Source organism: Hemitrygon akajei, chromosome 9, assembly GCF_048418815.1.
Source record: "Hemitrygon akajei chromosome 9, sHemAka1.3, whole genome shotgun sequence".
NCBI lineage: Eukaryota > Metazoa > Chordata > Chondrichthyes > Myliobatiformes > Dasyatidae > Hemitrygon > Hemitrygon akajei.
The window spans coordinates 156,361,956-156,376,022 of record NC_133132.1 but is presented as its reverse complement, the minus strand read 5'-3'; the positions used below and the strand labels follow the sequence as shown (position 1 = coordinate 156,376,022).

At 43.1% G+C, this 14,067-nt stretch overlaps 1 protein-coding gene across 1 annotated transcript in view; it reads left to right on the top strand.

Annotated features, from left to right (window-relative positions):
• Window positions 1-11,488: 11,488 nt before the first annotated feature.
• The window catches only part of nkain2 (sodium/potassium transporting ATPase interacting 2), a 575,123-nt gene continuing 572,544 nt past the window's right edge, over window positions 11,489-14,067 (top strand). The window contains exon 1 of the mRNA XM_073057368.1: window positions 11,489-12,063. Within this exon, the coding sequence (XP_072913469.1) occupies window positions 12,010-12,063 (54 nt within the window). The 5' untranslated portion in view covers window positions 11,489-12,009. The remainder of the gene's footprint in view (window positions 12,064-14,067) is intronic.

Below are 14,067 nucleotides of genomic sequence, written 5' to 3'. Positions count from 1 at the left end.
GTCATTATTTCAATGCTGTGTGTAGCACATCGCTACAGGGGAACACTTTGCATCTAATGATGAGAATGCCATTAGTTTCAAGGTAATTATGGATAAGGATGAGATGCCAGAGTACTGGAGGGTAGCCAATGTTCCGTTGTTTAAGAAAGGCTCTAAGAATAAGCCAGGAAGTTATAGGCTAGTGAACCTGACATCAGTAGTGGAAAAGTTGTTGCAAGGTATTTTAAGGAACCGGATATATAAGTATTTGGACAGACCGGGACTGATTAGGGATAGTCAACATGACTTGGTGCATAGTAATTCATGTCCAACCAAACTTATAGAGTTTTTCAAGGAAGTTACCTAGAAAGTTGATGAAGGCAAGGCAGTGCATGTTGTCTACAAGTCTAGTAAGGCTTTTGACAAAGTCCCACATGGGAGGTTGGTCAAGAAGGTTCAGTTACTTGACATTCAAGGTGAGGTAGCAAATTGGATTAAACACTGGCTTCATGGAAGAAGCCAGAAAGTGGTTGTAGCTGGTTATCCCTCTGACTGGAGACCTGTGACTAGTTGTGTGCTGCAGGGTTTGGTGCTGGGTCCGTTGTTGTTTGTCAACTATATCAAAGACCTGGATGTGAACTGGATCAGCAAGTTTGTGGATGACATCAGGATTGAGGTTGTAGTGGACAGTGAGGAAGACTATCAAAGCTGTCAGCAGGACCTGGACCAGCTGGTGAAAAAGGCTGAAAATGGCAGATCACTGGTAGATAGGGTCATGAAGAAAGCTTTTAAGCATTTGGCACATTCCCCTTCATAATTCAATGTTTTGAATACAGGAGATAGAGTGCTATGTTGAAGTTGTATAAGACATTGGTGAGCCTAATTTGGACTATAGTGTGCAACTTTTGTCACCTACCTACAGGAAAGATGTAAGTAAGATTGAAAGAGTACAGTTAAGATTTACAAGGATGTTGCCAAGACTGGAGGACCTGAGTTATAGGGTAAGATTGAATAGGTTAAGACTGTTTTCCCTAGAACATATAAGATAAAGGGAAGATTAGATAGAGGTACACAACATGGAGGGGTATAGATAGATTCAATGCAAGCAAGCTTTTTCTACTGTGGTTGGTTGAGACTAGAACTGGAGGTCATGGGTTAAGAGTGAAAAGTAAAATGTTCAAGGGGAACATGAGGGAGGACATTTTCATTCAGGATGGTGCGAGTGTGGATTGAGCAGCCAGTGCAAGTGGTGGAAACAGGGTTGATTTCAACATTTAAGAGAAATATGGATAGGCACATTGATGGCAGGAGTATGGAGGGCTATTGTTCAGTGCAGGTCAATGGGACTTGGCGGATAATGGTTTGGTAAGGGCTAGATGGGCCAAATGGCCTGTTTCTGTGCTGTAGTTTTCTATGAGTCTATGATTGCATTGCTGGTGGTTGTAGAGATTGGTACAACAGGAATATTTATGAGACACTTACATGGAAACGTGGATGTAAGAAAAATGAAAATTTATGGGCTGTGTAGGAGGGAAGATTAATAGATTGTAGATTGATAGTGTAAATAGGAATATAAATCAGCACGATGTTGTGTGCCAAAGAGTCCGTATTGTCTTATTCTATGTTCTGACTTTTCTTTAAGAATAATAGTAGCAATATATACTCAGTGGCCACTTTATACCTGCTCATTAATGCAAATATTTAATCAGCCAATCATGTGGCAGCCACATAAAAGCATGCAGTCAAGTGGTTCTTTTTTTTTTCAAACCAAACAGCAGAATGGGGAAGAAATGTGATTTAAGTGACTTTAACCATGGAATGAATGTTGGTGCTAGATGGGTTGGTTTGAGTATCTCAGAAATTGCTGATATTAGCTCATGAGATGTAGAAGCAGAACTGGGCGATCTGGCCTATCTCTGATTTTTTGGGATTTTCAAACACAACAGTCTCTAGAGGTTACAGAGAATGGTGCAAGAAAGAAAATACATCCAGTGGGTGGTAGTTCTGTGAATGAAAATGCTTTGTTAATGACAGACAAGAGAAAATCTGCAGATGTTGGTAATCCGAGCAACACAAAATGCTGGAGGAACTCAGCAGGCCAGGCAGCATCTATGGAAGAAAAATAAAATTGATGTTTCGTGAGGGAAATGGCATGAACACTGATTTCTCAAAATTCCGGTAATGTTTCCAACCCCACTTTCAATTCTCATTCCCTTTTCCCTCTCTTTGCCTGCTTATTGCCTTCCTTTCATGCTCCCCCTTTTTATTTCTTCAATGGCCTTCTGTCTATTTCACCAATCAACTGCCCAGCTCTTTACTTCATTCCTCCCCCTCCAGGTTTCACCTATCACTTGGTGGCTCTCTCTCCCCACCCTCCCACCTTTTTAAATCTACTCAGCTTTTTTTCTCCAGTTCTGCCAAAGAGTTTCAGCCTGAAATGGCAATTGTACTTTTTTCCATAAACACTGCTGACTTCCTCCAGCATTTGTGTGTGTATAATTGCAGACTGGTTCAAGCTGACAGGAAGGTGACAGTAACTCAGATAACCATGCACTACAACAGTGGTATGCAGAAGATCATTGCTGAATGCACAACATGTTGAACCTTGAAGTGGATGGGCTACAGCAGATGAAAACCAAGAACATGCATTCAGTCGCCATGTTATTTGGTACAGGAGATATCTAATAAAGTGGCCACAGAGTTTTCATGACACTGTCTGCCAAAATCAACTGATAAAACCATTTATTTACTTAAAGATAAAGATACTGAGTGCAATTTTTTCAGCAACTAAAAACAAAGATGATATATTATATAAACTAGTCTAATCTACATGAATTTGATTACCAGTTTAGCACTCTTGATACAAAACTACCTAGTAATGGACTTTTCATTTGTTATTACCTTTTCCAAGTTTTGGTTATGAATGTGTTCAGCAATATGACATGTTCCAAGTACATTTCATACTGACATCTCTCTCGTGGCTATCCCTCGAGGTTGAGGATGATGGTCTTTGTTCCGTTGATCTATCACAGAGCGAAGACGCCTGTGCATATATCTGTTAAACATGTTCTTGATGTTGCACTCCAAGAGGCACACGATACTTCACAAATCAACCAACTGATTCCAATGGCATGGAAACCACGACGATTGGAGCTGATGGATTTGTTGCAGCCTTCATCCGTCTTCACAGCCGTTGAGTTCCAATTAACTTCGTCCGCCTGTTCCACCGTCGAGGTCTTGGTTGGATTGTTCTTTGTCAGGGACCTCACCCTCAACCTTACCGCCATGGGAGACCCTACCAGGAGCATAGCTCCAGATGGCATCGCTCTCGGGATCTCAGGTCCACACAAGCTTCTCCCCCACGACAAGGTGACAATCCACAGTGACATCCTCTAACTCACCAAACACCAAAATGTCAGAAAAAATCTGCTGAGGTAAAAGCAATCAAAACCTTTTGAAAATGTTGGTTGGTGTAGGAAGATAATGTTATGCTACAGAAATTTAACAAGCTTTGTGTAATATTAAATTATATACAAATGTCGTACTTGATTGAACACGAGCACTTTTGGTGACCAAAAGTTCAATTAAAATCACTTATTATGCACAAGTTCACAAAAATATCTGGACCTGACTTGTACTACGTTACTTTCCCTTTTCTATTTTCTAATTATGATTTATAATTTAAATGTTTTATTATATTTACTTCGATTTGTACTTCAGGGAGCGCAAAGCGCAGAGTCAAATATCGCTGTGATGATTGTACGCTCTAGTATCAATTGTTTGGTGACAATAAATAAAGTAAAAGCAAGGACTTGTTTGATTGAGAAAAAAATCTAATGATTCAGATTTTCTCAGTCTGTTAATGTTAACTGCTTCTTCCTCAATGCTTGACTGGTTGACTATGGTCAGACTTCTTAGCATTTGATATTTAGTACATCTGCTGCAATAATCATCGGCAAATGCACACCAGTCAGTGTATGAATTTAATTTTTAGATAGCAAAACCAAACTCCAAAGAGTTGTTATAAATGTCAGCATGCTAAGTATGATAAGCTTACTTTATGCTGACCTAAGAAATCAGTCTGAAAATTTAATCGCCAGAGCACAATACATTTATAGAAAAGCAAATACCGTTTTGGTCCTGATCCAAGACTCCAGCTCCAAACGTCAACACTTCCTTTCCTCCCACTATTGCTGCTCAAGTTTATCCAGCAGATTGTATGTTGCATTCATACAAAATATCTCCATTCTATTTTAATGGAGATGTTAATCTATTTAAAATAATTGAGTTATAAATATCATTAAAACTGCAGGTGGAGGAACACATTAAATGTCAGTTTCATACTGCGATATAATTTCTACGTGGTGATCTCATTCAACATATATCAGCCTTCAAGGTGCGGTGAGAAATCTTACAGCGTATTTTACATAAAGCAGTCTTACTAATGCATTCTCATAATGCATAATACATCTAATATTTCCCACATAAATCCTTTCAAGACCAAACTGGTTTTCGATAAAAGACCACAGATACAAAGGGTTTCTTTTCAATTACTAGAATCTAACCTTTAAATCTGTCCTCTTATGGTAACACTAATGCTAGATCGTTATTTTGTGACAGCTTGTTATCAAGTACTCACTATAGGTTTATGATCTTGTGTAGATTGAAGCATAATTATTCTCACCAGCGGTTCTTCAAGGTGGTAATGGGGACAAGCTCACACTAGATATTAAATGCTCCCAATGACGGGCGCCTCAAGCCTCTGACAACCAAGTCCAACTCCTGGCCTTCATGTGTGGCTTAGCTACTCAGCTCCCTGGAACCGTTTCTACCGACAGAGAAGGGGCAAAGGCGGGTGACTATTGCCTTAAAGCCAGTCGCATTGGGCAGTTAGGGCTTGTTAGCCATGGATGGCAGCTCCTCTAGGAGAAGGAAACCCCACGCTGTCTTGCGGCTATACTCACTTAGGGGGAAGGCTTCACGAGTAAATCCCTAGGGAAATATCCGGAGCTAGAGTCCATAAGAGAGTCCTACATTGAGTTCAATGCTGTTGGGAAGCGGCCTGGTCGAGGGAAGTGCCTGGTGTGAAAAGTGCCAGTCTTTGGCTCGAGAGTCTTCGGCGAGGAGGCTGAGGGAGGGGACTACGCCAGGCACAATTGCAGAGGGTGAAGACATGACCGTTAAGCTGATTCAGTGTGCTAAGTGCATGATGTGGGAGGTCAGGGACACTGATGGTGCCCCCGGCTGCTACAGCTGTGGAAAGTGTGTCCAGGTTCAGCTTCTGAAGGAGCATGTTGCAGCACTGAAGAAAGAATTGGATGACCTCAGGTTTATCCGCGAAAACGAGGGTTTTCTGGACAGGACCTACAGTGAGGTCGTTACACTGAGGATACCGGAAGAGAGAAAGGGGGCAACGATGAGGAAGGAAAGGATGCTTGAAGTACAGGAGACCCCAGGGGATGTACCTCTCGTAAACAGGTTCACCCTCTTGGAAGCTCTCAGGACAGAAGATACTGCCAGTCTGAGAGGCAGACAGGTCTGCAAGCCAAAAATTGGTGCAGAAGCAGAGCTGAGGAGTCAGACATCAGGAAGAGCTGTGGTAGTAGGGGACTCCATAGTAAGAGGTACGGAAAGGGGTTTCTGCGGCAACAGGCGAGATTTAAGGATGGTGTGTTGCCTCCCTGGTGCTAGGATCCAGGACATCACGGACCGATTGCAGGGAATCCTCAAGGGTGAAGGTGAACAGCCGGAAGTGGTAGTGCATGTCGGCACAAATGATATCAGGAAGAAGAGGAAGGACATTCTGTAGCGGGACTTCAGAGAACTTGGAAGAAGGCTGAAAAGCAGGACTTCCAGGGTGGTTATCTCTGGTTTGCTTCCAGTTCCTCGTGCTGGAGAGGGCAGGAACAGGGAGATAATGGATCTGAATGTGTGGCTGAGGAACTGGTGCAGGAAGCAAGGATTTACATTCTTGGACCAGTGGGATCTGTTTTGGGGTAGGGATGAATTGTACAAAAGGGACAGGTTGCTCCTTAATAGGGGGGGGGGACCAGCATTCTGGCAGACAGGTTTGCCACTGCAACACGGATGTGTTTAAACTAAGTAGTGGGGGGGGGGGGAGGGGATGAACTGGAAATATAAGGATGGAGTTTAAAGGGAAAATGAAAATAAGAAAAGTTAAAAAGGACAACAGAATCAATGGAGTATAAAGCTCAAGAAGAGATCATACAGTATGGCCAAGTGAAATAGGAATTGATATGAAAGGAGAGGGGAGTACCAAATTAAAAGTATTATATATGAATGCACGAAGTATAAGGAATAAAGTAGATGAGCTTGAGGCTTGGCTGAAAATTGGTAAGTACGATGTCGTGGGAATACCTGAGACATGGCTTCAAGCGGACAGGGCTTGGGAAATGAATATTCAAGGATATACATCTTATCGAAAGGACAGACTGACTGGCAGAGGGGGTGGGGTGGCTCTGTTGGTGAGGAACGATATTCAGTCCCTTGTGAGGGGGGACATAGAATCAGGGGATGTAGAGTCAGTATGGATAGAACTGAGAAATTCTAAGGGTAGAAAGACCCTAATGGGAGTTATCTACAGGCCCCCAAACAACAGTCTGGATGTAGGGTATAAGTTGAATGAAGAGTTAAAATTGGCATGTCGCAAAGGTAATGATACAGTTGTCATGGGGGATTTCAACATGCAGGTAGACTGGGAGAATCAGAATGGTACTGGACCCCAAGAAAGGGAGTTTGTGGAGTGCCTCGAGATGGATTCTTAGAACAGCTTGTACTGGAGCCTACCTGGGAGAAGGCAATTCTAGATTTAGTGTTGTGCAATGAACCGGATTTGATCAGGGACCTCAAGGTAAAGGAATCATTAGGAGGTAGTGACCATAATATGATATGTTTTAACCTACAATTTGAGAAGGAGAAGGGAAAATCGGATGTGTCAGTATTACAGTTGAACAAAGGGAACTTTGGAGCTATGAGGGAGGAGCTGGCCAAAGTTCAATGGAACAATACCCTAGCAGGGAAGACAGTGGAACAAAAATGGCAGGTATTTCTGGGAATAATGCAGAAGATGCAGGATCGGTTCGTTCCAAAGAGGAAGAAAGATCCTAAGGGGAGTAAGGGGTGGCCGTGGCTGACGAGGGAGGTAAAGGGCAGTATAAAAATAAAAGAGAAGAAGTATAACATAGCAAAGATGAGCAGGAAACCGGAGGACTGGGAAGCTTTTAAAGAGCAACAGAAAATAACAAAAAAGGCAATACGGCAAGAAAAAATGAGGTACCAAGGTAAACTAGCCAACAATATAAAGGAGGATAGTAAAAGCTTCTTTAGGTATGTGAATAGCAAAAAAATAGTTAAGACCAAAATTGGGCCATTGAAGATAGAAACGGGTGAATTTATTATGGGGAACGAGGAAATGGCAGATGAGTTGAACAGGTACTCTGGATCTGTCTTCACTAGGGAAGACACAAACAATCTCCCAGATGTAATAGTGGCCAAAGGAACTAGGGTAAAGGATGAACTGAAGGAAATTTATATTAGGCAAGAAACGATGTTGGATAGACTGTTGAGTCTGAAGGCTGATGTCCCCGGGACCTGATGGTCTGCATCCCAGGGTACTTAAAGAGATGTGCTCTAGAAATCGTGGATGCATTGGTAATCATTTTCCAATGTTCTATAGATTCAGGAACAGTTCCTGCTGATTGGAGGGTGGCTAATGTTGTCCTACTTTTCAAGAAAGGAGGGAGACAGAAAACAGGGAATTATAGACCGGTTAGCCTGACGTCAGTGGTGGAAAAGGTGCTGGAGTCAATTATAAAAGAGGAAATTACGACACATTTGGATAGTAGTAGAAGGATCAGTCCGAGTCAGCATGGATTTATGAAGGGAAAATCATGCTTGACTAATCTTCTGGAGTTTTTTGAGGATGTAACTATGAAAATGGACAAGGGAGAGCCAGTGGATGTAGTGTACCTGGACTTCCAGAAAGCTTTTGATAAAGTCCCACATAGGAGATTAGTGGGCAAAATTAGGGCACATGGTATTGGGGGCAGAGTACTGACATGGATTGAAAATTGGCTGGCTGACAGGAAACAAAGAATTGTGATTAATGGGTCCCTTTCGGAATGGCAGGCTGTGACTGGTGGGGTACCGCAAGGTTTGGTGCTGGGACCGCAGCTGTTTACAAAATACATTAATGATTTAGATGAAGGGATTAAAAGTAACATTAGCAAATTTGCTGATGACACAAAGCTGGGTGGCAGTGTGAAATGTCAGGAGGATGTTATGAGAATGCAGGGTGACTTGGACTGGTTGGGTGAGTGGACAAATGTGTGGCAGATGCAGTTTAATGTGGATAAATGTGAGGTTATCCACTTTGGTGGCAAGAACAGGAAGGCAGATTACTATCTAAATGGAGTCATGTTAGGAAAAGGGGAAGTACAACGAGTTCTAGGTGTTCTTGTACATCAGTCAATGAAAGCAAGCATGCAGGTACAGCAGGCAGTGAAGAAAGGTAATGGCATGCTGGCCTTTTTAACAAGAGGAATTGAGTATAGGAGTAAAAGGGTCCTTCTGCAGCTGTACAGGGCCCTGGTGAGACCCCACCTGGAGTATTGTGTGCAGTTTTGGTTTCCAAATTTGAGGAAGGACATTCTTGCTATTGAGGGAGTGCAGCGTAGGTTCACAAGGTTAATTCCCGGAATGGCGGGACTGTCATATGTTGAAAGACTGGAGCGACTGGGCTTGTATACACTGGAATTTAGAAGGATGAGAGGGGATCTGATAGAAACATATAAGATTATTAAGGGATTGGACACACTGTAGGCAGGAAGCATGTTCCTGCTGATGGGTGAGTCCAGAACTAGAGGCCACAGTTTAAGAATAAGGGGTAGGCCATTTAGAACAGAGATGCGAAAAATTCACCCAGAGAGTGGTGGATATGTGGAATGCTCTGCCCCTGAAGGCAGTGGAGGCCAAGTCTCCCGATGCATTCAAGAGAGAGTTAGATAGAGCTCTTATAGATAGCGGGGTCAAGGGATATGGGGAGAGGGCAGGAACGGGGTACTGATTGTGTATGATCAGCCATGATCACAGTGAATGGCGGTGCTGGCTAGAAGGGCCGAATGGCCTGCACCTACTGTCTATTGTCTATTGACTGGGAACTCCTGCGGTGCTGCTGGTGCCAAACTGAATCGATCTCTACCGTTCCTTTGGGTTCATCAGATGCGTGGAGAAGGGGAGTTTGCTACTCGGGCAATAGCTTGCTCTCCATATCATACTGCCCCGGCTTTCATATCTGGACAGTTCGGACGCAATATCCATGGTAACTCTGACCGATGGAGGCCCTCACCTCACCCCCATTCTCACCATCAGTGACGTTTTATACACCACAGAAGACAGACTTCCAGGAAATTTGACAATCTGATTACCAGAATTTCGCACGGTTGAACGAACAGCACCCCATTTCTAAACACACAGGGCAAATTCTTCATCATATATTTTCACAATTAATTTAACTGGGGTTTAAATTGAACCAGTTCCCGTCTTTCGTGCTACCCCATGTTCATCAATGCTGTTGTTCTGCTATTAGTCGTGAATGTAGCGGTAACGAAACATGCATGCAGCTGAGCAACTGGGTCACAGTCTTCGGTCGTGCCGCCACTGGACTCAGAAAGACTAGGTCTTCTGTAAAAGCCTTTCAAAGGCTTCAAATAATGCATTAAGGAGGAAACATGAGTGGTATTGGCAAGAGATTGCATTGACAAAAACCGCTATCAATTGCATCCATTGTGAACGACGAGTATTCTGAGGGGGAAAACTGCAAGTAGATAGCAGGCAGGGACGACGTACGTCAATGACTTTTTCCAACATTGTCAGTGTTGAAATGGCCGGGAGAGGTCGCTTTGATAATCAGAAGTAAACTGCGGCCTCGACTGACAAATAGTTTCAATCTGAACCAATCGATACCCACGATAGTCATTGATTATACGCAAGTAAACTAAACGGCGTAGAATGTACTTAACGAAGGGACATCAGTTGCAAACTGCATTAAGACAACGTAACAAATCATATATAGATTAGACAGTGGCTGATACCTTAAAGAACGAGACTCCAAGATCATAATGGCATAACACTGATATTATCGATATTACTCCAGGCAGTCATCTTCGATCAATCACAAACGATAACCAATTTGTTAGACATTTTTCGCAATTTTGCTTTAATATTTATTTCGCACTTTTCTTTGGGGGCTGAGGGGGTGTAGTATTTAACTCTTCCTAAAGAACTGGACATATAGCATTTACGTCCGGAAGTAAGGGATTTGACAGATCAAATCCTTTTAGCAAACATCAAGTAGTGATATAGAAGCCGAATGGGCATTAAACAATGTACAGACATTTAACAAGAAATAACGCACGTCCTCCGTTGGAAATAAACCCCTCGATAGGTGTGAAAAGGAATTTTAAGACTGGCATTCCCACGCTGTAATAACGTTCTGAAACTTGATGTGTAATTTTCATGCAGAGAAATCAACGCTACATTTTCGCTTCTTTTATCCTTACAAGCTGGAAGATCGTGGAGTAACTTGGGCAGAATAGCATTCGTCATTAGACTCCACAGTTTAACACCTTTAAAAAGCATGATTTAACTGCTTTTTAAATAAAATATTATAACTTTCTAGCTGGGTTTCTGAGATACACAGGAGTTCGGCGTGTCATTGATTTCATTGTTCCTGATACAACCTCTCCATCATTAACAATGAAAACGGTACTGGATATGTTTCCGGATAAATAGTTAATTAAATGTGGTACTGATCATAGATTACGATCTAAAGCACACACGATACACGAACAATTTCTTAATTAACGTTCTTAATAGAAATTAGATAATCTAATTGTGGAAAGGGGTTTACATCAGTGTAAAATATGTCCGAGACTAAAGATACCGCAATCGTAGGGAACTCACTTAGCTTCTTAAAACACTCGTGGAAACTGAAGGCGATGGAATAATATATATTTTAAAAATTGTTCCATGCTACATATTCCCTTTCAAAGGCGTCCTATTACACTCAGACACGATGGCAAGACTGATTTCCACAAGGCGCTGACACCGTGTGCCTTTTGCTAATTTGTAGCGGCAGATGGCATATCTGCGGTTGCTGCATGGTGCCCCTGCCTGTGTTATCTCTATTGCTCTTCCTAGTCGGGTGAGAACGAAGAGGAAAATAACTGGAGGACATCGGACAAGCTGTCAGAGCGATTAATCCAGCCCCGCTGGCAGATTCGCGCCTGCCTGCCTGCCTGCCTGGAGAGGTGGCAGCGCACCGCTCCATTTCAGTGCTCGCACCCAGCGGCTCGAACGGAGCGAGAGGCTTTGCAACAACGAGACAGTCTGCGATCCGGGTTCGTTCAATCATCTCGCATCAGCCGTCCCCCAAATCCCCACCCACCCACCCCCCTCCTCTCCCGCCACCTCCGAGTCGCGGCGTCAGCACAGCTGCGAGCTGGGAAATAATTCACCCCACAAACCATCGCCAGCGGTTAGCGTCAAAAGATTTAAAAAAAAAGACGGCTCGCCGCTGACACTCCTCTCTTAAGTAAATGATCGAGAAGTGGCCCAGAAACCAGCGTGGATGCTTACACAACAACAGAAAGAGTTCTTCTCACACGTCCCAACTACCACCTACCTCCCCCACGCCTCTCGCAACCCCCCGCTCCCAAACCCCTCTCCTCTTCGCCTGCCTTCTTGACGACTCCCGCGGCGGCGGTGCAGAGTGTGTGGCTGCCCGGACCCGGCGATGGTGAGCGGGAGCGGCTGCGTGCCGTGACGGCGGGCGCTGCCCAGCCCGGCGCTCGCTCACTCGCTCAGGACGCGCGCACACAGCCGCCAGGTGTTGCGGAGCCCGACAACCAGAGCGGCGGGGAAGGCGCACAGGGAGAGACCGAGGCACCGGCACAGCGCAAGGGAAAGGGTGCTCCGGAGCGGACAACAACCCCCCTCCCTTCTCGAACCATGGGCTGCTGCAGCGGCAGGTGCACTCTCATAGCCATCTCCAGCCTACAACTAGTAAGTGGAACCAGAAACTTTTTTCTTTCTTTTTTAAAAAAAATACATTGATTATCTTCTGGTATATTTGAAAGAAATTCCGGGGCTTTTCCAACCTCTTACAACATTTATTCTTGTATATCTCGTTTTAGCAAAGTGGATGAAATAAACACTGAAAACTTTTACGATGTAATTTTCAGGGCTTAAATATAAAAGAATATTACATCTTTGTTACAAGCACGCTTGGCTGGTGCGAAAAACTGTTCTTTGTATTAAAACGCAAACTCACGTAGAACAGGTATTCAGCAAATATCGGTGAAGTTTACCAAGGAAATCTGGTATAAAGTGAGATATAATGCATGAAGTATTTATAAGAAGCGCTGATAATTTTTAGCTGTTTTTTTAGGCAGAGACGTCACGAATTTTACCGTTATCAATAACGTGGACGGTTTAGGTCCGGTCTTTTAGCAGGTCACATTTTGGATCACAGCATTGAGTTGTATAATAAACACTGATAATGACGTTCGCTGTCCGGCCGCGCAACTGTTTTATTTCCAGGTTATTTTAGTTTTAACTCGGGCACCTCAACACCGACAGTGTAGATGGTAAATCTACACCACAGCTTCCACTGTTCTTCCGTTTGGATTTGCTGTCAACTCTGACAGTAGCATTGTGTTGGTGCTCTGTATTGCAATTGAACGATAGATGTGGTCAAGTTGAGTTCTGGCCATTCGTTGTATAACGCCTCCAAATAATAAGATCTCTCCAGATAGACATGCCTGACACCAAATTCCGGAAACATGCATTCAAATCTGCACCTCGGCAAGAGAATTCCAAGAGGACTGAGGAGATGCTTTACACATCTCAAACTCCAAACAAAAATCATCAATTCCTCAGAACTGGTGGATTCTGCTCAAAATAATGATGGAACATCCAGGCCCAAGAACATTGACGTCACTTTGACGGGGAACGCATGCAAACAATGGAAGGGTTGCAAGACAACTGAAATGAGCCCAGCCATCCCCCGGTGAGCATCACCTGTTCCACTTGTGGGTGGGCCTGTGGATTATACTTAGAATTCTTCAACCACCCCAGGACCCGCAGAACTAGCATGGAAGCGTGTATCCTTGACCCTAACTGACTGCCTAAGAAGGAAAATGGATGAAATGATGCAATAACTTGTAAGCTCATTCCATTTCTCCCTTCCCACGGTAATTACATCATATATTATCTCCCAGGAAGCTGATGTTCATGAGACTAGAAAGTTTTAATGGTGCTTTAAATTAATTTGCTTGTAGCTGCCTGTAAAAATAGAAGATAACTTTCTGACATTTGAGACAACTGTGACAATCGATATTGCTGATTTGGTGCCAGGATAAGTTTTTTTTTTGGCCAAAGGGGACCTAAATTGTTAAAAGCACTTACCGTTTTCTGGAAATATCAGGCATCGTAAATCTGGTCCTAAGTAGACTACCAGCAGTACAATTTTATTTTAAGCTGTCCTTTGCTCACTGAACCAAATTGATGCATCTAACTGGGCCTTATTTCTCTGTCAAAAGTTATTGCAATGGTGTCCTCTACATTTAAGAACAGTAGAAGCAGTATTCATTTTGAGCCACAGGGGGCCACTTACTTCAGTCTTAAAACCACTTCACTTGCACAGTCTCCTGTAATGAGAACGTACTGGATAGATGAGTGGCACTCACTCAGTGGAAACTATCAGACCATCTTGCTTTTTGCCGGGAAGTTTGTCTGTATAATCATGGCATATCATAAAAAAAGAGCTGTGTGAAACTTGTTACTTCATGCAGATATGTTTGAGCACAAGATACTTGTCATTTTGGAAATCTTTGAGACGTTTCTGAAGTAAAATGTTGACTGCATCAAAAGCAAGTTGGAAACAAAGTTGTTACATGAAATGTTCATTAAATTTAAGGTCTTTTTTATTTGTAATTTCTTCCTTTCTATGGATTAAATTATTGGCGTACATGGCATCCTGGTTCTACAATTTGTCAAATAATCCCA